Source organism: Corticium candelabrum, chromosome 1, assembly GCF_963422355.1.
Source record: "Corticium candelabrum chromosome 1, ooCorCand1.1, whole genome shotgun sequence".
Lineage (NCBI taxonomy): Eukaryota > Metazoa > Porifera > Homoscleromorpha > Homosclerophorida > Plakinidae > Corticium > Corticium candelabrum.
The window spans coordinates 14,741,327-14,762,816 of NC_085085.1; the positions used below are offsets into that span (position 1 = coordinate 14,741,327).

General features: G+C 41.3%; 5 protein-coding genes across 8 annotated transcripts in view; 4 read left to right on the top strand and 1 right to left on the bottom strand.

Moving 5' to 3' along the window:
• The first annotated feature begins 125 nt into the window (after nt 1-125).
• LOC134182072 (probable splicing factor, arginine/serine-rich 6) lies at nt 126-6,900 on the top strand. 2 transcript variants are annotated; one of them, XM_062649406.1, is made up of 8 exons: nt 126-261; nt 333-344; nt 4,867-4,907; nt 5,526-5,609; nt 5,681-5,753; nt 5,817-5,847; nt 6,148-6,467; nt 6,660-6,900. In XM_062649406.1, the coding sequence occupies exons 1-7, from the start codon at nt 141-143 to the stop codon at nt 6,461-6,463; spliced, it is 678 nt and encodes a 225-aa protein (XP_062505390.1). In that variant the 5' UTR covers nt 126-140; the 3' UTR covers nt 6,464-6,467; nt 6,660-6,900. The 2 variants fall into 2 exon arrangements, 1 of the variants encoding a protein (XP_062505390.1); XR_009970260.1 differs by lacking the exon at nt 6,660-6,900 and having other exon boundaries at nt 5,817-5,942; nt 6,005-6,216.
• A 193-nt stretch (nt 6,901-7,093) lies between these two features.
• LOC134182064 (LIM/homeobox protein Lhx1-like) lies at nt 7,094-9,114 on the bottom strand. Its single transcript, XM_062649394.1, has 4 exons — nt 8,942-9,114; nt 8,605-8,810; nt 7,646-8,164; nt 7,094-7,585 (listed from the first exon to the last, which is right to left on the bottom strand). The coding sequence occupies exons 1-4, from the start codon at nt 9,109-9,111 to the stop codon at nt 7,170-7,172; spliced, it is 1,311 nt and encodes a 436-aa protein (XP_062505378.1). The 5' UTR covers nt 9,112-9,114; the 3' UTR covers nt 7,094-7,169.
• Nucleotides 9,115-9,746: 632 nt separating this feature from the next.
• On the top strand, nt 9,747-17,616 carry LOC134189098 (uncharacterized). Its single transcript, XM_062657332.1, has 17 exons — nt 9,747-9,791; nt 9,853-9,972; nt 10,038-10,193; nt 11,270-11,551; nt 11,601-11,855; nt 11,920-14,474; nt 14,555-14,903; nt 14,960-15,292; nt 15,352-15,414; nt 15,470-15,505; nt 15,575-15,956; nt 16,038-16,115; nt 16,178-16,335; nt 16,603-16,758; nt 16,832-16,986; nt 17,062-17,196; nt 17,260-17,616. Exons 1-17 carry the CDS (start codon nt 9,767-9,769, stop codon nt 17,407-17,409), a joined length of 5,388 nt encoding a protein of 1,795 aa, XP_062513316.1. The 5' UTR covers nt 9,747-9,766; the 3' UTR covers nt 17,410-17,616.
• Nucleotides 17,617-17,686: 70 nt separating this feature from the next.
• Nucleotides 17,687-21,358, top strand: LOC134185233 (RUS family member 1-like). 2 transcript variants are annotated; one of them, XM_062653016.1, is made up of 11 exons: nt 17,687-17,828; nt 17,888-17,965; nt 18,410-18,524; nt 18,587-18,632; nt 18,694-18,726; nt 18,795-18,900; nt 19,660-19,832; nt 19,893-20,077; nt 20,499-20,749; nt 20,811-20,859; nt 21,021-21,358. In XM_062653016.1, exons 1-11 carry the CDS (start codon nt 17,700-17,702, stop codon nt 21,203-21,205), a joined length of 1,350 nt encoding a protein of 449 aa, XP_062509000.1. In that variant the 5' UTR covers nt 17,687-17,699; the 3' UTR covers nt 21,206-21,358. The 2 variants fall into 2 exon arrangements, with proteins under 2 accessions (XP_062509000.1, XP_062509007.1); XM_062653023.1 differs by lacking the exons at nt 20,811-20,859; nt 21,021-21,358 and having other exon boundaries at nt 20,499-20,555; nt 20,623-20,748.
• Nucleotides 21,359-21,393: 35 nt separating this feature from the next.
• LOC134186898 (little elongation complex subunit 2-like) overlaps nt 21,394-21,490 on the top strand; it is a 6,806-nt gene continuing 6,709 nt past the window's right edge. Inside the window, exons 1-2 of one of the 2 annotated variants that reach the window (XM_062654990.1) lie at nt 21,394-21,415; nt 21,483-21,490. The exon at nt 21,483-21,490 is cut by the window's right edge and continues 266 nt beyond it. Coding sequence is in view for 1 of the 2 variants with exons in the window: in XM_062654982.1 (XP_062510966.1) it covers nt 21,406-21,490 (85 nt within the window). In the remaining variant the exon portion in view is untranslated. The other variant, XM_062654982.1, reaches the window with a different exon arrangement.

Genomic DNA, 21,490 nt, shown 5'->3' on the forward strand with positions numbered 1-21,490 from the left:
TTTTTAGATTATATTACATCTGTGCACACATGTACATGCACACTCTACAGTCTAGAGTTGCGAAGATGTATATGTACACTGCGGTTGATGACCCAGTCATGAGACACTGACTAAAGACTATCTACGCATGCGTATGTATCATGTCTCTCAAAGGAGGTTACACAGTTTTTGTGGGCAGATTGAGCCGCAAAACACATCCTAGAGATCTAGAAGACGTTTTTGGTCGTTATGGACCGTTTACAAGATGCGATATAAAGCTCGGTAATAAGTTCTTTGTTTTCGCATTCGATCGTCTTTTCATCTAATATCATGGTTTTATGGCTTATTGACAGGACCTGGAATGGGTAAGTGTATTATTTCTACGATGATGGTTGAACTGTTGGATGGAGGTCCCCATTCAAGGGATTCTTGTACCCATTCCGCGTGCGCGAGGGTTGTATATGCACGCATGCGGAACTGATGTAACTAAAATTATAGACTGACAGGTGTACGGTTGACACATCGACTAGCATGCTAATTAACACCAGCGATAAAGACAATTGTCCGGCCGTTCCCTTGGTCTACAGAGGCATTACTGTAACCCTGGCGCATGCGCGCCTGTGGTTAACCATGTTATCTGGAACTTCAGTGTGGCTGAAGCCGCACTCAAACCAGTGGCACATGGAAAGGGTGTATTGATACTGATGAAGCCACTGGACATAAAGACTTAATGTGCAATACCGTAGGGTAGTAACCAGACAAATGCATCTTGCTTGTTCTACACATAATGTAAAGAAGTACACACTGCCACTCGTTCGGCTCTACATTTGAAAGCTGAAGCTACCAAGAGTGTATTGGATCATAGTATCAACAGCAAAACAGTCGTGCCTTTATTGTCGTTGCTGCTTCAATCGGCTTGAAGTTCCAGACAGTGTCATTCTACATGCATGCATATGTTACCCAGATGCAGGGTAATATACGTATGTGTGCATGTGAAAACAATGAGTACCAGGCTCTGTTTTCGGTCCACACACAAGGGTCCGAGTACAAGGCTAGTCGAGTCTTTACCTAGCCTCGCAAGCCAGGCTCTCCCGTGCAGTCGCTTAGCTAAATGCACGTGAATCACATGAGGAGGAGGAGCTTTTGCCGGAATTGCTCCAGCTCGAGAAGAGCCTGGTTGCTTTTGAGAACCACCCAGATCCGGTTTCATAGCTTGGATAAGGCTAATTCGATTTCCTAAAGAGCTCGTTAATGTAATTGCGTTTGATACATGAAGCGAAAGTCCTCTGTGGAGAGCGCTTGAACACCAAAGCCAGTGAAGCTGTTGATGGACAAAGTGCTGGTGAATAATGAGCCCAGGAATGGCCTACATGGGACTGGTCTGCTGAACCTACACTCTCCAGCAACATTTCTTTCTACTGAACTCATCTGCAGGTTTGCGCGAATTAAAACCGACGTAGCAGTGTTCACCACTTTTGCGCATCTACCCTGACATCTATAGTCTGTGGGGGAAATGGTGTGAGAACTGCCGGCTCTGTTTCACTCATTGGTTCATCAAAGCAGTGGCATACAGCTTGTTGACCTCTCCAGATGGGAACGGAGTCCACGTCATGATCAGATTGGTGTTTATTGCTAACGCAGTCTATCTGACGGTACTTTTGACTCAGCAAGCAGCTCTTTTGTACGATATTGGCTCTTCTCACGGTGAACTGGAAACATCTAGGCCTGGGAAAACAGTAGTGCAGTGGACCTACCATGTTCAGGAAGTGTAGAGTTGACTCGTAGTTGCATGTGTTGTGTACTACGTACCACTTGTTTCAATGCACAGACTCTGATTGCTACTTATATACACTAACTGCGTACAATGAGTTCATTTCTCAAACTACTGCGCTGCAGATCTAGATTCTGCGGTGTACTGTTGGTGAAACTGAATGCTGAAAAGGAGTCGTGACACTGCAGAATATTACATGGCTGAGCTGTCTAGATACGTACTAGAAGCGAACGATGATGTCAACTACATACTTTGCACAAAACAAGCAGTGCGTGAAGCGATGTCTCATGTTACTCAACTTTCATACCTACATGCTTAGCTAATGGGATTAGCCTTATCCAAGCTATGAAACTGGATCCGGAGCTCCACGACCTTCTCGAAAGCTCTTCTCGTGCTGGAGCAATTCCGGCAAAAGCTCCTCTTTGTGTGATTCACATGCGTTTAGCTTAGCCACTGTGCAGAAGAGCCTGGTTTGCGAGGCTAGTCTTTACCTAGCATGGCCAGACCTCTGCATTTATATCAATATAATTAAATGCAACTGAGAGATAAAGGTATCAAAGTTTGTGTTACCTGATGAGTTAATTAACTCAATTCTTTTAGTTATAGTTTACCTATTTGAGGTACTGTAGCTCACAAATATTTGTAACATGTGAGCTGCAGTAGTGGCATGTTTACACAGCGATACTAGAAACAACATTTGCTCTTCCTCACCATAGAGACAAACACAGTCATGTCCTGCTATTGATACTGTACTCTAAACAAAGCTGCTTATGTTGATTGCTCTGTGGTCTTGTTTCAATGTAACTGATTAACAACAGATGGCCAACTTAAAAACTTTAGTGCTGGGCACCATAAGGTAAATATTGATAAGAATATAGAATGCCATGAATACTATATTGATAACATGCTGTTTGGTTGCCTCTTGATGTTTTGAAAACCAGCTGGTTTGACTATCTCGTATGAACCAAATGTTTCTAAAGTTTGTAATTATAGGTGGTCTTTAGTACATCCTTTGACTTTGGCTGAGAGTTGCATGCTTTCCTGAACATTGTCTTGATGACATTGATGTAGTGGTATGTTATACAGATACTTTTATTGATACCGGTACAGTTGTAGTTACAGTAACAGTAGTGGATCTTACATACATAGGTGTTTAACATTGTACATACGGAATACGTACAATTTTTCAAATACATTTGAACCTTGCTAATCTGAACAGCCTCGTGCCAAGTCCTGTTCGTATTAGTGAAATTGTTCGGATTATCAAGAATACCAAAACGCATAGCCTTGGAGGTCCAGACCTTGTCTCGGACACCCAGACCACTGGCACATTTACGTACGTCTCTCTCTCTCTCTCTCTCTCTCTCTCTCTCTCTCTCTCTCTCTCTCTCTCTCTCTCTCTCTCTCTCTCTCTCTCTCTCTCTCTCTCTCTCTCTCTCTCCTCTCTCTCTCCCTCCCTCCCTCCCTCCCTCCCTCCCTCCCTCCCTCCCTCCCTCCCTCCCTCCCTCCCTCCCTCCCTCCCTCCCTCCCTCCCTCCCTCCCTCCCTCCCTCCCTCCCTCTCTCTCTCTCCACACACACACACACGCCATGCGTGCGCATCATGTTTGTGGTCAAAGACATCGCTGCAACGACTACATGTACTTAATAATGTGACAGTCAGGATTTAAAATAGTCAGATACGGCCATTTGCTGAAAACTAGATAACCGCAACCCGGATCAGGCTGCCCAAGAGGATCTGGGTATGCAAGACAGAGCACCAAAGGTAATTCGGATTAGCAAGGTTTGACTGTACATGTAAAAAGCATGTAGGTTAGACAGAGCAAGCAGTATTGAAATCAATTGTGTATTTGCTCTTGGATGTCTAAGTGATAGAAAGTTTGATACGGAATACCATTGAAATATTGTAAATCTGATTATATTACTTGAAATTTGTTGTCTTGTGTTGCTGTGGCTTTGTTGGTGATTCATTTGTCTCTCATATCGGCATACACTGTACAAGTCTTATGATACACAAGCAGCTTGTGTTCCAGCAAGACTGCACTACATACCGTATTTCTTCGAATAGTGGCTGTCCTCGAATAGGAGCCGCCCTCATTTAGATACCACAGCTGAAGAGACTTGTTGAAAATAGAGGCCACTCTCGAATTGAGGCCGCACTAGTCTGCAAAGTTACTGGCCACACCTATATCACATGCTTTCAATGCTTCCACGTCAATCTTATCCTCTTATGCGCACTTATCTATCAATTATAACATAGTAGTCATAGCATTTACAGCTTAACCTGCTGCAGTTGGCACCTTCAAAAGTGTCCGATTATGTCAACAGAAGGAAATGTGACATTTAATACCAACATGTTAGGGTGTGAAGTAGAGACTTAATAATAGAGGCCACCCTCATTTAGAGGCCGCAGTTCTGTAACTTTGTTAAAAATAGAGGCTGTGGCCACTATTCGAAGAAATACGGTAGTAGGATATTAGACAGTTGTCTGACAATGCTGATTGCATACATGTACACAATGATTACCAATCAGCTTGTTTTGGTTTTTTCCTTTTAATGTTATTAAGTGGATTTGGCATCATTCAGTACTTTCCTAGCCCGTTCTTTGCATGTGTTGAGAATTTTTCAAACTTTTAAGTAAGAGTCTCTACACATTAGGTGATGAGGCAGAGTCTTGGGTAGTCCATTATATCATATTGAACTCACTAAGTTTAAACAATGAAGCAATTGACATTCACAACAAGCAACATGAGTACAGTGTACTGCATACATTCACGTCTCAGTACTTGTCTCGCTTGTTGTGAAGGTCAATTGTGTCATTGAACTTAGTGAGTTCAATATGATATAATTGGCTAGCTACCCAAGACTCTGCCTCATCCCCTAGTCTGTAGAGACTCTTACGTAAGTGTTTATACTTTATCTCTTGACATGTAATCTGCACATTCTAATAAACGTACCTTGTGGAAAGAATGTTTACTCCACAGTTGTTATGTGTGAGGGTATGACTGTGACTACTAAACGGATTTGGTACAAAACACTAGAAAACCGGAAAACAGTTCAACTGTCATATCATTCATTCGTTGTACACGTTCTGTCTCTAATTGTGATTGTTTTTAAGCATATGGGTTCATCGAGTACGAGGACAAACGCGACGCCGAGGTAAAGCCAGCTGCTCTTTGTACGTAGAAAACGTATACAATGAATTAAATAAATGGTAGCAGATTGTGTGCTGTAGTTACTAAAATTGGTGATAATTTTTCCAATAATGTTGTCATTGTCTCTTCAAGTCGACTGAACGGTGTGTGTGCTACATTGCACAGAAATGTCCGGATGTCGTGAGTCAGCAGGCAACCAGCCCATGTTGCACCTTTCCCCGGCCTTCCCCGACGTCGACTCAAACAGCATATACCATAGCCTAGTGTCTACTCACTGCCTAGTGTCTACTCACTAAATGCCTTTCAATTCTACCAGCCTTGCCGTCTACTAGCTGCCATTCGTCTGATCCGAGCTTCATCCGATGTTTCAGTTCGAGTCCCGGGCACTCAGTCACACTATCCTACGGTAGCTTTTCACTAGAAGTCTCACTCCTCGATCGTGCCTTATTCGTTGCGTGGCCGGGAAAGAGGGAAACGGCTACTTACGTGCTTAAACTCTAAGTCAAGCTAGTGTTACCTGACACAACTTCTAAACAGTTGTGGTTTGTCAGCGCTCTCTGTTCACTCACTTGTATTGTCGTCGTAACGATCTCAGTCTGTTGATTGACTGTGTGTTCTTCAGGATGCCATTCGGAGTGAAAACGGACGAGAATTGCTTGGCTGTAATATGGTGGTTGAATGGGCACGAGGGGAGGGTCCGGGAAGTGTAAGACTCTCGACCGTTTTGATTGACGAATTGAGTTCTTTCTAATGTGTTGTATTTTCTCTTGTCATAAGGGTTCTACTCGAGAACGTGGAGGGTATAGTGGAGGAGGATACGGTGGCGGCGGCGGGTATGGACGAAGACGAGGTCTCTGTTGTATGATTTTGTGCTCGGCGTCTATACATTGATATAACATTTTACTCTACTCAGACTCTCGATCTCCTCCGAGGCGATCCAGAAGGTCAGTTGGTCATGTGTTGTCAATATTTGCATAGTTCTGTGCATATTTACAATTTGAATCGACTGGCTAATTGCTATCTTATCAAGTAGCTCTATGTAAGGTGTTTCTCTTGCCTGTCACCTGCGTGGAACACTTTAGTTTAATTTTGGGTCTCTAGAAATTTGAATATTCAATGGATCAAGATGTGACATTTATTAGTCTTTGTGTCATGTTTATGGACTCACTTAGGATAGAGAATGACCACCCAATGTGTAGAATAGCAACATCTTATCTTGTATGTATGCTGACTTTCTCTTCTAGGTATTCTCCAGTTGCTGAAAGAAGCTACGATCGTGATCGAAATTACAGTCGAAGCCAAGAGAAGAGAAGTCGAGACAGATACGAGAGGAGAAGTCGTAGCCGAGACAGGAGAGGGAGCCGAAGCCCGGTAAGAAGAGACAGAGGGAGCACGAGAGATTTGAAACGACGCAGTAGAAGCAGGAGCGCAGAGGGAGACCGGAGACGATCGACGGGGACTGGAGACAGAGGCAGAAGCGGCAGTCACAATCGATTGAGTCCTGGCCGTGATCTCAGTCCTCGCAGACAGTCGGACAGTGGAGATGACCGAGAACACTGAAAAGGTCAGTTTGCGATCAATTGTATCTAAATAACTGTTTTGTTCGACATAAGTGCTCTTGTTTTGGGGGCATTACCCAACACATGTAGCAGTGTAAGTGAGGTTTGTTTTTCTTGTTTGATTATTATGATTGGGGAAGCAGTCTAAGTTGATACACACTTCCTGTGAAAACTTGTGCTGTTTGTGGTCTTCCCAGGGGTTCCACTGTTATCTATATGTGGATGTGGAGGAGAAGATTCAAACAAGATTTTGACTGTTTGATATGCATGCATCTCTTTATCAGTTCTGTGGCTGCTTGTTGTGTCTGTTTTATGGTACTCAGAGGAGTGTTCCACTTAGCTTGGTGCAGTGTAGGTGAATGTCATGTTATGCTCTGTCTGCTCTTGTTGGTTGTATGTAGGATGCATTCGATTTTGGGTCGAGATGGCGTGTATGATAGTTTTAAAAGAGAAAAAGACTAGAAAAGTGGCTATCTCAATGTTTCGCTATTGCCTGTTGACAAACAGTTAAAAATAGTTAATTAATAGATAAAAAATAGCTGTCAGTCTGCTACACCTATGCTGTACACGTATACACCTATGTTGTGGGAGTCCAACTGTAGGCTCCTGTCAGTGTTGTGTGAGTACAGTACAGTACAGTACAGTACAGTACAGAACAGTACTCCAGCGATTTTTGAGTTTTCCTATGCTAGTCGGCTTGACTTTGCTCAGCTAGTACGGGGTGGTGGTATACAGTCCTCCATGACAGTCAACTGTTGTGGAATCCAGATCATCGATGAAGTAGTTGAGAGTTTACGAGGTGGAGGATGCGCGAGTTGTCCGACATCTTGCATGTGCTGTAGGGTCATAGTCGATGGATGATGTGGAGGGCTAGAGATCATGTCGAGCTGTCGACTTGATGGCCTGTGCAGTCTCTGAGCCTGCACACTCGATGGTTGACTCTGGTATGGAACAGAATAATGATAACCATAAGAGTAGGGAACATTCGATTCCGGAGGTGGGGGAGGCATGTATCCAGTCTGTCCATGGTAGGTGGTCAGTGGACCTCTAGCACCTGGAGCCTGCTCCACTGGACGTGATTGCAATTGTTGTGAATAGTGTACAGGTGCTGCATGATATTGCCCTACACACCAAATATGGGAATAAATCAGAGTCAAAAAATTTGCTATGGATACTTTCTTGCCTGCATGTTGGGAATAGAAGCCATGATTGTCCTGATGAAGAATAGTAGGCGGATAAGAGAGTTGCTGGCTTCGCTGCTGCATTCCTGGCTGCTGGCCATGAATCATGCTTTTGCCTGTATTGTCTAGTTGCCGCATTCTTCGCTCCTTCGAGCGTCTGTTTTGAAACCATACTTGTATGACCCGCATGGTGAGCCCCGTCTCTTTGGCCAGTCGTTCCCTTGCTTGTCGAGATGGTTTCGGTGCGTGATTAAACGCCGACTTGAGCATTTCCAACTGTCTGGCCTTGATAGTCGTTCGCGGGCCGCGTCGTTTGCCTTCCGGAGCGGCAGTCGAGGAAGACTGCGAATCACCTTTCTCCATCTTTTCACTATCGGAGCTTCCTCGCTGGTCGTCGTCGTGGGAGTTACCGTCCCCCGAACTCGCTGTATCTCTCGCCTTGTCTCTTTCTTCCACCTTCTCTCCATACTCATCTCGACTGCTGCTGCCCGACTGTGTCCGTTTACTTGCAGTTGTTTGATCTAGCATGTTACAAAGCCGTCAAATACGAATGATAGTATCACGCACACAACGACACGTGCTCGATACGGCAATTAGGGGCTCGTTAAGAAAAGCAATCGCTATTTGTTTACTTACTTATCACGCTCTGTGAATTGGCCGTCGCACAAAGGGACAAGTCGTGGGCGCTTTAGATGCCGGTCATCATGCTGTTTGTTCGCATACATGAATGCTCTACATTTCCAAGTATTAGAGAGATTGACTAATGAATGTGTGCGGTGCAATTGTGTCCGCAGAGCAGTACAGTACAAATCTCGACTATCTGATAATCTGATATTGTGGCGACACGACAAGGTAAGAAACATGGAAACACGACCTCAAACAACAACGTCGCGTGATTTACGACGCGATTGTTGATTTACGAACGTTTACATTGCGAGACGAGAGCACAACGAGGCCGTACCTTCGCGCTCCTCTAGATCTCCGAAGCTGCATCGACACACCAAGACGCCGCTCTCGCCTATCCGCATCACGTCGCCCGTCTCCAACTTTCGCCCGCATGCTGCACAAGTGAGACACTCGCGATGATAGACCCTCGACCCGAAGCGATGAATCAAACAGTCCGGTGCAATACCCTGCCCGCATCCCGAGCAGAGTGTCCCAAACAACCTGTAATGTAAAGATCGTATAGCACCCGACTGCCCAACCAATCACCATCGGAAGAGACGAAGTGTGAAAAAAGGGCGTAGTTTGCGCGCCGCAACCAGCCATTTGAGCAAAATTAATTTAGCAGCAATTACCTGAAGAAATCCTTTCGACAGAAGTACTTGCCGTCGCGATGATAGCAACGCTCCCTCAACACCGAGCGGCACTCGCAGCAGAGGATACAGGCGCCATGCCACACTCGATCCTGGATCATGTACACGTATCGGTCGTCGATCGCCTTCTGACATCCGGCGCACTGCATCATCCCCAGAGGCTATTTGACGATCGAATGTGACGATGTTTATTGATCGCGCACGCACTTTATCATGCTACCCGACCGCAAGTGTGCAACTGGGTGCGAGGAGGCTTGCAATTTCGCACACCTGCGCTCAGTGGTATGCACCTGGAAATTAGAAATTAGAGGGAGGACGCCGGAGTGGGCCGGACGAGGCGCTGCGTTTGATGTTAGCTAAAATAACGGCGATTTTCGATGCATTCTCTCAATATCGGAAGAGGCTTGTGGACGATTTGATGTCCCGGATGACCTACGTATGCTTTAATTATTAGTAATTAATTCGATAGCTGGTATGTGTGCATAATTTTCGGGTTGTTGGTGCTCTTTGTAGTCGGGGTAATGTATGCGAGAGAGTAAAGTGGTTGTTGTTGGTTTACTTTGCAATGTACGGGACCGCTTGTTTTCATTTCCGTTGCATCGGATTTGGTTTCCATTCGATTCTCAGTAAATCTAGAAATCTGATTACTTAATGAATAGACACAAGCTGTTAGTCAAATGCGATTAGTAAAATTTTTATTAATTTTATTGATTTCATTGGAATGTGTTTTAGCACGTGATTCACGTGACCTTGTAAAAGATTGATTTCTACTCGGGTCACTGCGTTTCCTGCTTTCTGCAATTTGCGATGGATTGGTCGTCTTTGTCAACGGGTGAGACAACAGATAGTAACGTGAGGTTTCTTTCATCATCTTCATAACTTCTGTAACACAGAAAGTCGCGTTTCCAGTTTGGACGACAGTACTCTTAGCGAAATGGCCGGATACCTAGGTATCGACGATACGGAGCGCAATTGGCTTGCGTTGCTAAACGAAATGATCGCGTTTGTGGACAGTAAGAGGATATACGATTGCGGTAATGGTGTTAAAACTGTGCAAATGTGCTCATGTCTAACGCAGGTAGTGTCATCGACAGTCTGTACCGTAAGAATCACCAGGCTGCTGCTGAGGAACTAATGAAAGTTTTGCAGAGGAGTAGAGTCGGTGTTGTAGATCTCGCGAACGCTTTGAGCAATATTGGGAATAGGATGGCATTGTCATTGCTCTTTCCTCCAGGTTTGCCGAAGTGTTTAATAATTAACTCTGTTTTGGGCTGACGTGTAGTAGAGCAGTGTGGAAAATAGGGAGTTATTTTTGGCTCGGACAGACTGAACTTTGGTAGGACATTCTTGTATGGTGTTATCTGTTTAACTAAGTGCCTCCCCTACTGTATGCAGCCATTTTGCATGTAATTTGTGATAACCAACTTGTAGGGGAGAAATGCGCTAAATGGTAGGTGAGGATGCATGCAGGATTAACGGTTTATACTGTCCAGAATGAGCAACAAGGAAAGATTAATCCAAGATTGCTACTGGGATGGGTAGTACCAAACTATATGTGTATTTATTACCTAGTGTGTTGCTGTCTTTAGTCTAATCTAGTTTCATCGGATTTACTATATTTCAAGCAGCATGATGTGGAATGTGATGTAGTGCTCTAGACTTGTTGCTTTGATAGAATTTTTGCAGACTGAACATTAGACAAGAAAGTAGTTTAATTAAACTTGGACAGCAATCAGTATGTTTAGGTATGCTCTTATTAATTATTAACTTCTGGAATCCTGTCAGAAACTGGCAAGCATTTTTTTATTGGCACACCATGTTGCTGTTTACAATTTGTTAAGAAAACAAATGGGATCTAACATGAAGGAGTCATTGTTTTCTATTACCATAGCCAAGAGCTATAAATCAATATTGAAGTCTACTATGAAGGATTAGGCAGTTTCAACAATTGGTGTTTCACAGCCATATAAATAGACTTCTTTCCATTAATTAGGTAATGATCTTTACTTGCTTTCACTATTAATTAAAACATTTATCATATCATATATCCTTGATTGTTGTAAGGCTGTTTGTTATTCACCAGTACTTCAAGTGTATGAGAAAGAGGAAGTTTCAATCACTGCCAGAGCAGTTGAGGGCAGGGACATTGTTAGCCTGTTTAATTAACGTGCATAATATTTAATACACTCAGTTTGGTGTACTTATTTCAATAGATCATATGATCTGTATTATACAGTATATTTATTTCATTGTAATATTATATATATTAAATATGAATATTTTAAAGGCTAACTGATTGCTTTGCTGTAGTTAAGCCTCAAATAAGAAGCCACCCATTGAGTGTCTATGAGCCAGCAAAGACAAAGGTAACATTGAAATGCGAAGTATTCGGCAACCCACCACCTCTGTGTATGTGGTGGACAAGAAAGGGAGACAACGAAGAATGGAAGCCTGTTGGAGAAGCTGAACAAAGTTTTGTGATACGAAGTCTTCATGTGCTGAATGAAGGACAGTACTGCTGTGTAGCTGCTAACAAGGTTGGCAAAGTCTGGTCAAATATTGCAGTTGTGTGCCTAGAGCCAAGAGAGTGTGGTATGCTTGTAGCAAGTAGTTCTGGAATTTTTCTAACTTTTTTTGGTAGATCCAAAGTTTGTGGATGAACCCGAAACGCCTCAGTTTTGTGTTGTGGGAGGTGTGCAGTCAGTTTGCTTGAACTGTGAAGCTGTAGCTATTCCACATCCTCGGTATCAATGGTATTGTAATGAGCAGGCTCTCACAGAAGGAACAGGACCTGTTCTCAATGTAAATCTTGGTGGTTTCTACTACTGTGTAGCATCCAATAGTTTGGGGAGAGCTCAAACGCAAATTATTCAAGTGTTGTTGGTCCGTAAAGAAGGTATGTAGCTAGTATGGGATTTGTGATGCTATAAGATATAATGGTACTTGTTTTGTGTAAATAGCACCCTCTAGTGTAAAAGACAAAGGAGCCAGACATTTAGAGGAATATTATCAAAACCACAAGCTCATTTTGACTGCACCATCAGAAATTCTAGCTATGGGTCCTTTAGCTCAGAAGGCCTACCTTGAAGCATTAGCAAGTGGTGATGTCCCTTATCGGCGATTTTTGCTTATGACTGTAGGTAAAGATAGGGCTGGAAAAACATCACTTGTAAAAGCTCTACTCGGTGAGTCAGTTGATCCTGAATACATTGAGGACAGCACAGCAGGCATTGATGTTAAATTAATTTGGTGTAAACGTGATGGTAAGAAGTGCACTTTCCACAAGTTAGATGATTTGGCAGACGAACTGAAGACAATCAAGAGGCTGCAAGCACGTTACTTGGCTGAGAAAATTGTCAAGGAAAGAAAAGACATCGAGTTGAAAACAGGAGATCATCTTGACTCATTTCCTAGCAGTTTTAGCAAAAAAATGAATCTGCAAGACCATACCACAGAATTGTCAGAATTTTATGATCGATTAACCTCTGCTAGCACTGAGAACTTTAGTAGCACTTTGTCAGCTACTCCTGATGGAAGTGCGTCTGTGTCTCAAAGAGTCAGCAATCCAAGTTTCTCTACTGTCAATACCAGTCAGTCAAGTGTAAGTAGTCAGTGGGAAGTTCTTTCAACTGATGACAATTTGACAGAGGAAATGAAGCTCTTGTTGCAGAAGGAGTTACAACAGCTGTCTGAGTGTGATGAAACAGGAGGCGATAGCTGTGATAACAACTATACAGATTCAAGATTAGAAAGTGGTTGTCTGTGGATTAGAATTTATGACTTTGCTGGTCAACCCCTCTATTATAATTCACACTTCTCCTTCATGGTTGATCGTGGAATCTATCTTATTGTGCATAATCTGAAGGATGATCTCAACACTCGTACTGTTGTTCAGGTTGGTCGAGACAGTCAGAACTATTCCATTCCACAAGAGACAAGTTATACCAATTTGGAATATATCAAGAATTGGGCATCAGCAGTTTCTGCAACTTGCCCTGTTTTGTCTGAGCAAACAACAAAATCCATATTTTTGGTGGTTGGCACTCACTATGATGAAATTAGGAAATTACATCAAAGCATTGGAGACCGAATGCAGTTTCTCACTGCTAGAGAACAGTTAATCCGGCATGAAATTGAATCAGCCCCACTATCACGGCATTTTTGTGAGCCATTTTTCTATATTGACAATACACAATCACATGATGAAGATAAGGCAGAATTAGATGCTCTAAGGAGCAAAATTGTTGAGTTAGCAGAAAGTGATTGGCAAGATGGCGAGTGCAAGCTGGGCAGTGAAGTTTCCTTGCCTTACTCTTGGCTAAGGTTTGAAGTGGAGCTCTACCAGGAAGCAGCTGTGAATCCTAGACCGTATCTTTTGTATGATGAGGCAATAGAGAGAGCTTCTCAATGTTTGAATAAGCGGTACTCTGTTGATGAGGTCACTGCGCAATGTAACTCTATGCTGGAATTTTATGATCGTCTTGGTGTTTTGATGTGGTTTCAATCCGAAGGGTTGAAAAACTATGTTCTGATTGATCCACAACGGGTCCTCAATTTGTTTAAGCGAGTTATCAGTCTGGAGCCACATTTTAGTAAACAGCAGACAATGAAAGACTTTTGGGAAAAGTTAAGACGTAGCGGTGTGATTGAACGACAAGACCTAAACCTGATGTTGAATGATGCTGTAACCAAGGAAAATGAATTAATGGTGGAGAGAAGAAAAAATATGGGACTCACAGCTGAATTACCTGCAGGATCTGACAAGTCTGATGAGCGCAAAGAATTCTTTTTCTTAATGCTACAAAGGTTTTATCTGCTGGTTCCCTACATTACCAAAAGTAAAAGCTACCACTCTACTGGTTGTTACAGACGACTGCTGATTCCATCAATGATCACATGGAATCCCCCTTTGCATATGTTTTGTGTTTATCCTTCTGATGCTCCGAGCATTTTGCTTTCTTCAAGTCATCAGATTGTACCAGATGCTTTGTTTAATCGGCTTGTAGCTTTTTGTGTTTGGCGCTACCCCTTATGTCCTCAGGTATATCGCTATTTTGCAAGGCTCCACGTTGATGAAAATCATGATCTTCTGCTGTTCAATCGGACAGTAGAGAGTGAACATGAATCTGGAAAGATTAAACTAGTGATGCATAGATTGGATGACAAGTCAAAGATGACTGACCCAAATTTGTGCAGTCAAGCTTTGCGCTATGTTGTTGATTCTATTGCTGAAGTTCGAAACCAAAGGATGCACGGACTACGGTTTACACTTCAAGGAGAAATAATACAAGATGGCTATGAAACAGTGAAACCAGTCTTCAATGGTAATTGTAGACATTGTCAAGAGTCATGTGGTGAAGCAGAATGCATTGACCACATAGCTCAACATTTGAGTGAAAGTGTTGAAAATGGACAAATTACGAATAAAGTTCATAACGGATGTCAAGCGCGTGTCACTAGTGCATTTGCTCAGCGTTTGTGGTTTTGTCGCTGGCTGCATCAAGAGAAGGCTAATGTTAGTTGCCAAATATTAAAGTTAATTGATTGAATGAGGAAATTGTGTGCAGAAGAGAATTATCATTTGTGTTGTTTTAGTGTGCACCTACAATCACCGAGGCTGGTGTACAACCTGATGATGTCGATGACGCTATCAAAGTACTTTCAAATTCTGATTCCAAGTTTATTGATAAGAAGGATGAGCAACACTACAAAGTCGTGATTGACTCCCGTCTTGATCTTAGTTGTTTATTGGAAGAAGATGGTTGTGTGTATCAGTATCAATGGTTCAGAGCAGGTACACCACTACAGAATGAAAACAAGCACTTTTACAGGATTGACAAGTTTCAGAAAGGTACACATAGTGGTATCTATACATGCAAAGTTACATGTATGGATGAGATGAAGTTCTATGGGCCTCTGTTGCTTCAAGCCAAACCTAAGCGAGGTTTGTTTGTTAATATAATGTACTGAATGCTTTGTGATTTGTTTGTATATTCTCAGACCACAAGCTCTGTTGTTCTATTAAGGCTGTAGTCCACGTTGATGGAAAGCTAATTCAACGGCGAAAATCTGTGTCTCTTGGCCATTGTTTTCGGATGAGGGTTGAGATTGAACCATCAGAGATGGCAAAGAGCGAAGGTCTGCGGTTGCAGTATAAGTGGCAGCAAAATGGCAAGGACATCCCAAATGCCACCAATAAAGAATTGTGTATTGAGCATGTACAGGATTTCCATGAAGGTGTTTACCGCTGCCAAATTTTGGAGGAAGGTATAAGCAACGATGACGAATCAGATGAGTATTCTGAAAATTTTGAATTACACATGGCATCACCGGGTGAGACAGCAGGTATTTGGCTATTTGCTGGACATCTAGTACGTTGTGTTTGGTAATAGACTGGCATGAAGATCCTCACTGGAGAGATCAGGCTAAGCTATACAGACAAAAGCAAGATCGTGGTAATGTGCTAATCAAGAGTTTTATGACCATAATTTAGTAGTTTGTGAATTACAGTACAATCGCGCAAAGATGACACTGATTGTCGACAAGGTAGAATGTTGCAGTAAATTTTGTGATAATTTTTGTATTTCGATAATTCTGTTTTCTTATATTGTGCAGCTACAGACAAGGTGGCTTTATTGATTGGAAACTTTAAGTATGAAAAAATGCCAATACTGATCTCTCCGGAAAACGATGTGGCTAGAATTTCTAGTCTCCTCAAGCAACTGGGTTTCAAAGTTCTTACATACGTCAATCTTAACTTTTTTGACATGATTCATGTCTTACGGATGTTCTGTGAAATGATTCACAATGGAGTGTATGCTCTAATGTACTTTGCTGGGCATGGTATTGAGTATAATAATGAGACATACATACTGCCAATTGATGGTGATGATATCCAACAACCAATAGTTGGTTTTCGTGAAAGAGCAATTGAGTATGAAATGCAGATGAGAGAGGCACGGCTAAGTGTTCTTCTTTTGGACTGCTGTAGAACTAGGTATGTAGGATAGAAATAATTAGTAGTGGTTATTGATTTATTAGTAATGGTTAAGGGATTGATTACATCTGTTATTGATAGACCTCGTTCTAGTTTGGGGAAATGCCGATGCTCTTTACCTTCATTAGGAATTGGATCTTTGATTACTCATTATAGCTGGTGAGACACAGATTTGATGTTTGTCTGAGTTTGGCTGCTTTATTCTCTATTTATTTTGTTAGCTGCTCTATGCAATCAGCTTATGAGCCTCGTCCTAGATCACAACCTAACACTTCTATTTGCAGCAATTATGCTAATCAGTTGATCAAATCACTACAAGAACTGAAGGAATCTAAAGATTATCAGACTGTGCTAGATGTTTTCACCAAAGTAAACGAAGGCAAGTTATTGATGTATTGGTATTGATTTGTGGATAATGTGTAAACACACATGTGCATGCATCTACATTTGATTTAACATTTAAGTAATAATTCTAGGTCATCACAACATGCAGCATTACAGTACTTAGAAGTTTCATAAAGTCATGTCTTCTGTCTGGACAGCCAGTACAAAGAGTGTTGTTTTGAAAAGTGTTAATTAATTAATTAACGTCAATGACTAGCATTGCATTTACTCTGTGAGATGTTAGAAACATTTTGTTGCTTAGAAGTTGGTAAGCAGAGGAAAGCTATGCAAAGTATGGTGTGGCAGGTGCCACAAAGGAGGGATCACATAGTGGAGAACTTGTCTCTGGCAGATGAGGTCAATGCATCCAGCAAACCTGCAAGGGAAAACACTCAAATCATCAAGAAAGTTTACTCACGTATATTTTAGCTTTAGATTTATTAATAGGTTTTAATATTAATTACTCTGGTTTTTCTATATGGTTGCAACAGCCATTTCTTCAGTGTTTGAGTACATCAGTGGCTTTCGCGTGGAACTGCATTGTGCACATTGGCTCTGTAATGTCTTGCTGATTGGAGCTCGAATTCTACATAGAGATGGTCATGATGCAGGTATTGAATTGCAGTTTTGTTCCTGTGGAGATGAAGTAAGTGGACATCATGTAACGTATTGAGATGGTTAGATGCATAAGTATTGTGTTAATTAATTAACTCTAACATAGATTGGGATTGAATCTACAAAACTGGATATTGATGAATATAAAATGGTTCATGAAACATTGGAAAACTGTCAGTCTGTGGCTGCACTGGCAAAGTGCCGACATTTTAGGAAGGTTTCCAACATTCAGTTGGCAACTGTATGTCTGAATTAATGTTCGATCTTCTTGAGATTATGTGTTGATATTAATACTGTTTTGCAGAGCAATCTTCTTCCAATTGAATTGCACATAGATGGTATAGGACAAAAGAGTTTCAACTTTGACATTTCATCTGTTACTGATTATACAAGGTCATCTTACCAACATGGCAAGAAGATCAAAGCATGTGACAGTCATTGCTGTCCTGTTTAGACTAAAAGAGAAGTAAATTTTAGCTGGGAATACGTAGCGATAACTATTGCTTGTGGCCATTACTTAGTGTTCACTATTTAGAAATTAGGTACTGGTGGCCACACGTTTTTAGCAGCGTTGTTATGATATTCAGTGGAAATATGGGTATACGCGCGTGCGTATATTTTGTAACACCATATAGCTAGACGTTGTGCCCTAGCTGTGCACGTTCACGATAATCACAAGTAATGGTGTAACCAAAAACAAGTGGGTGCGGTTAATAGCGTGCGTTTGGGCATTATGTAGGCATTATGTCGATGTGCGAAGAACGTTACGGCAGCGGCTCCGTGTCGCATCGCTACACTGCTAACAAGGAGCAGCAATTCGAGAAACGTTTGTTGCAACATTCTACTTATTTTGCAATAAGAAAATTCTTTCTGGTAAGAAATGCTGGACTAGCTTGTAATATTGTAGCTAATTTAATGGTTTTTTACTCAAGTCAGCTTTTCTTCCTCATGGCTATCCAGACAGCGTGAGTTCTGACTACTTGGCTTATCAAATATGGGACACTGTTCAGGTACAATTTTTGGTAGAATGTTCTAAGAAATTTTATAGAAATGTTAGTACACTAATTAATTAAACTACTAACATTGTGTGACGCTGATAATGGTGAGAGGATAACTCGGTGAATGCTGTTGAAATTTTTGCAAATATTGAGAAGGTTAACTAATACAGATGAGAAGTATAGCATCACGATTGATCAGATATTAGCATCATAGATACAACAGTTTGCTGTAATATGGTTGGGTTGACTAATTAATGAATATGGCGATTTTCATTTGCATGAATGATTTCGTTTAGTGTTTGTTTGCTTTGCTTGGTGACTTGCTGGACTGTTTGCTTGCCTTTTTGGTGATTTATTATTACAGATTTAATTGTATGGATCAGTTAAATTTGATTGCCTGTCTCTTTGTGATTGCACTTGGTTTGGTAATTTATCAATGGTGAAACTTAATTGTAGGCATTTTGCTCTTCAATTACTGGCACACTTGCTACTCATGCAGTACTGAAAGGTGCTGGAGTTGGAGATGGAAGTGCCTCTGTGTTGGCAGCCACAATGACATGGCTACTTCGAGGTTAACACACCGTATCGTTGTTGTCGTGTTTTGTAACTGATAGGTTATGTGATATATTGAAGATGGTACAGGTATGGTAGGGAGGATAGTGTTTGCTTGGTTGAAAGGGTAAAGTCAGGCATAGTCGTCTGATGTCTGTTTGAGTGCAACTAAATGTGTTGATGTGTAGATCAAGTCTAGATTGTGACGCTAAGAAATGGAGGTGTGCCTGTGTGACTGCATGTTTAGCTAGTGTATGGTTTAGTTAATTAATGACTGGATGACTTTTAGACTCTTTGCTGATATTCTCAACGACATTGCTATCTGTTTGGATCTTGTTGCTCCACTTCTTCCTTCATACTTTGTGGCGATTGTTTGTGTCTCTAGCATATCGAAAGTAAGAATATGAAGTGATTTACCATACAATTACAATTACAAACAGTGATGTTTCTATAATTTTAGTATGCTCCTGTGCAACAGTTTGGGACTTTTGTGGAGATTAACACTTTTATTGATAATTTAATAGTTTTAAACATTCGTTAGACTTTTAAATATCTTGAATTGCTGTTATGTAATTTTTTAGAAACTAGTAAGTTTTTTACTTTTGGATGTCGTAGCAACCCGAAGGCATATTTTACTATATCAGATACTACACAAATTTGAGGCAATTAAAGTCTTAAGGAACATTTTAAGCTCATCTAGCTGGATGTTTCCACAAGGCTTCTCAACTTTTAATTAAGAATTAAGATACATAAATCTGGTCACTTGAACGTATTACTCGTAGGCAATGTGAACAGCTCTAACAGTCATTCGAATGTTATCTAAAGTTGTTCATGTAACAACACCAACGGTGTGCATAGTGAACAAGGGAAATCTACTGTGCTTAATGGCTTGACTGTTGAAATACTGCTAGTATTATCGTTGACAATCTAATCTTTTCTAACTCACATATCAAAGGCGGGAGACAATACAGTGGTTAAATAGTTCTGATTAGCTATATATCCATTACTTCATATTAGAATGGAGCTCCAGACTTATGACTGCATTTCAGACTATTTCGTTGGTAGTGCATGATAGCGTAGTAAACTAGCTTTGTTGTGTGTGGTCGAAGCCATGCTTTACTGTACCTCATGAGATGTACGTTTGAACTGTTTAGTCTATTGTTGGTGTTGCTGGTGGATCGACTCGTGCTGCTCTGACTCAACATCAAGCCAAACAGAATAACATGGCTGACGTGTCAGCCAAAGATGGCAATCAAGAAACATTGGTGAATTTGACTGCACTATTGGTTGGCTTAGTCATGATGCCGTCGGTGGCAGGCAATTTGCTGTAAGACTTGCAACAAGTCAGCATGTTTACGAATAGGTATAACTTGTATGTATGGTACAGGTTGACTTGGATTCTCTTTGTGTGTTTTACTGGCTTGCATTTGTTTGCTAATTTCAAGGCTGTTTCCTCTGTTGTCATGAGCACATTGAACACATCAAGACTACAGATTGTTGTCAATCACTATCTTGAGACTGGAGAGATTGGATCACCAGAATATGTTAACCAGCAAGAGTCCGTCTTTCTAGGTATATATTAAGAATCATAGACTAGGATTTAGATTTGTGATATGGTATCTGTTTGTTGTTGTTGTGTGTGTGTGCATAGCAAAAAAGAAGAAGCATGTGTGTGTGTGCGCGCGTGCACACACACACACACACACACACACACACACACACACACACACACACACACACACACACACCAATTAATCAATGATTTAGATGTTATTTGAAAGAGACAAAGATTTGATGGCTGATCCATTTGATGTACAATTTATTTATTGTCACATTTTTTCTAAATGTACAGAAGCTAATTTTGAAATTGTGTGTCTGCAAGAATTATTATTTATACTGTAGCCATTGTTCAGGCATGTTATTTTATCAGTTTTAGCTTGAATGTTGTTGAGTTTTTCTGCTCACTTTCGAGTAGATGACATTTGACCTTTAGGTTGGCCAAGAATCGGTTCTATTAACATTGGAGTTCCTTTTGGGTCAGTCGTTGCAAGTGTGGCCGACTTGAATTCTTTACTACATTCCAACTCTAATGACAAATTTATTCTAAACATCAAAAGGTCTAGCATAAGGGTTACGTTACATGTTGATGCTGTCGATCAAGACATAATTCAATGCTGCTACCAGGCTGCTGTAGTGAGAGCTATCTTATGCGGAGTAAATGCAACAGCAAACAGTAGAACAAATGTCAGCTGGTAAATTCAAAACAGAAGCTGTCATCTAGTTAACTGTATTTTGTCTTGTGCAGGCTACAGCCGCTGACTTACTTCAAAAGATGAAACTACTGATGAAATCAGGTGAGACTGTGCAACTTGTTTGGCATACAATATATTTCAATATTATTTAGTTAACATTGTATGGGCTGCATTATATGAACAATTTTTGTCTCTTTGTTATGTTAGCACTTTATTGAAACTGACTCGTTATGTTTAAATTGATTTGTGTATTATGTATGGAGATGGTGGCCACTTATCATCTAGCGATGCCTTGAAGCTGGTGCATCTGTCACACAAGTACACACAAGTTGCTAGTGATGAATTTTTGCATCTCCTGTCAACTCGTGGATGGATATTTTCACCTTCGTTGTTGGGGGCTGATGAATGGAGATGTTCCTGGAGCCGAGCAGGAGTCAAGGTGGATTAACAACACAGTAATAACAATAACTGATTAGGGTGCTGGCTGACACACCAACTGACCAAAAATTCACTAATTAAACTCTGATGGCGTTGTATTATTGTCTGTAGTTCATTTTCTTAAATACTTATAAAAAGTTTTAATAGCATTTGCACCATGTGATTGAAAGTGTGTGCGCGCATTTAACGTCCGGAGCTCCGGGGGCAAATATGGCTGATGGTCGTGAGTGTTTCTTTACAGAAGCAGCGTACGAACAATACAGCTTGGCTTCAAATGTTTATGTTAGGCTTTCAA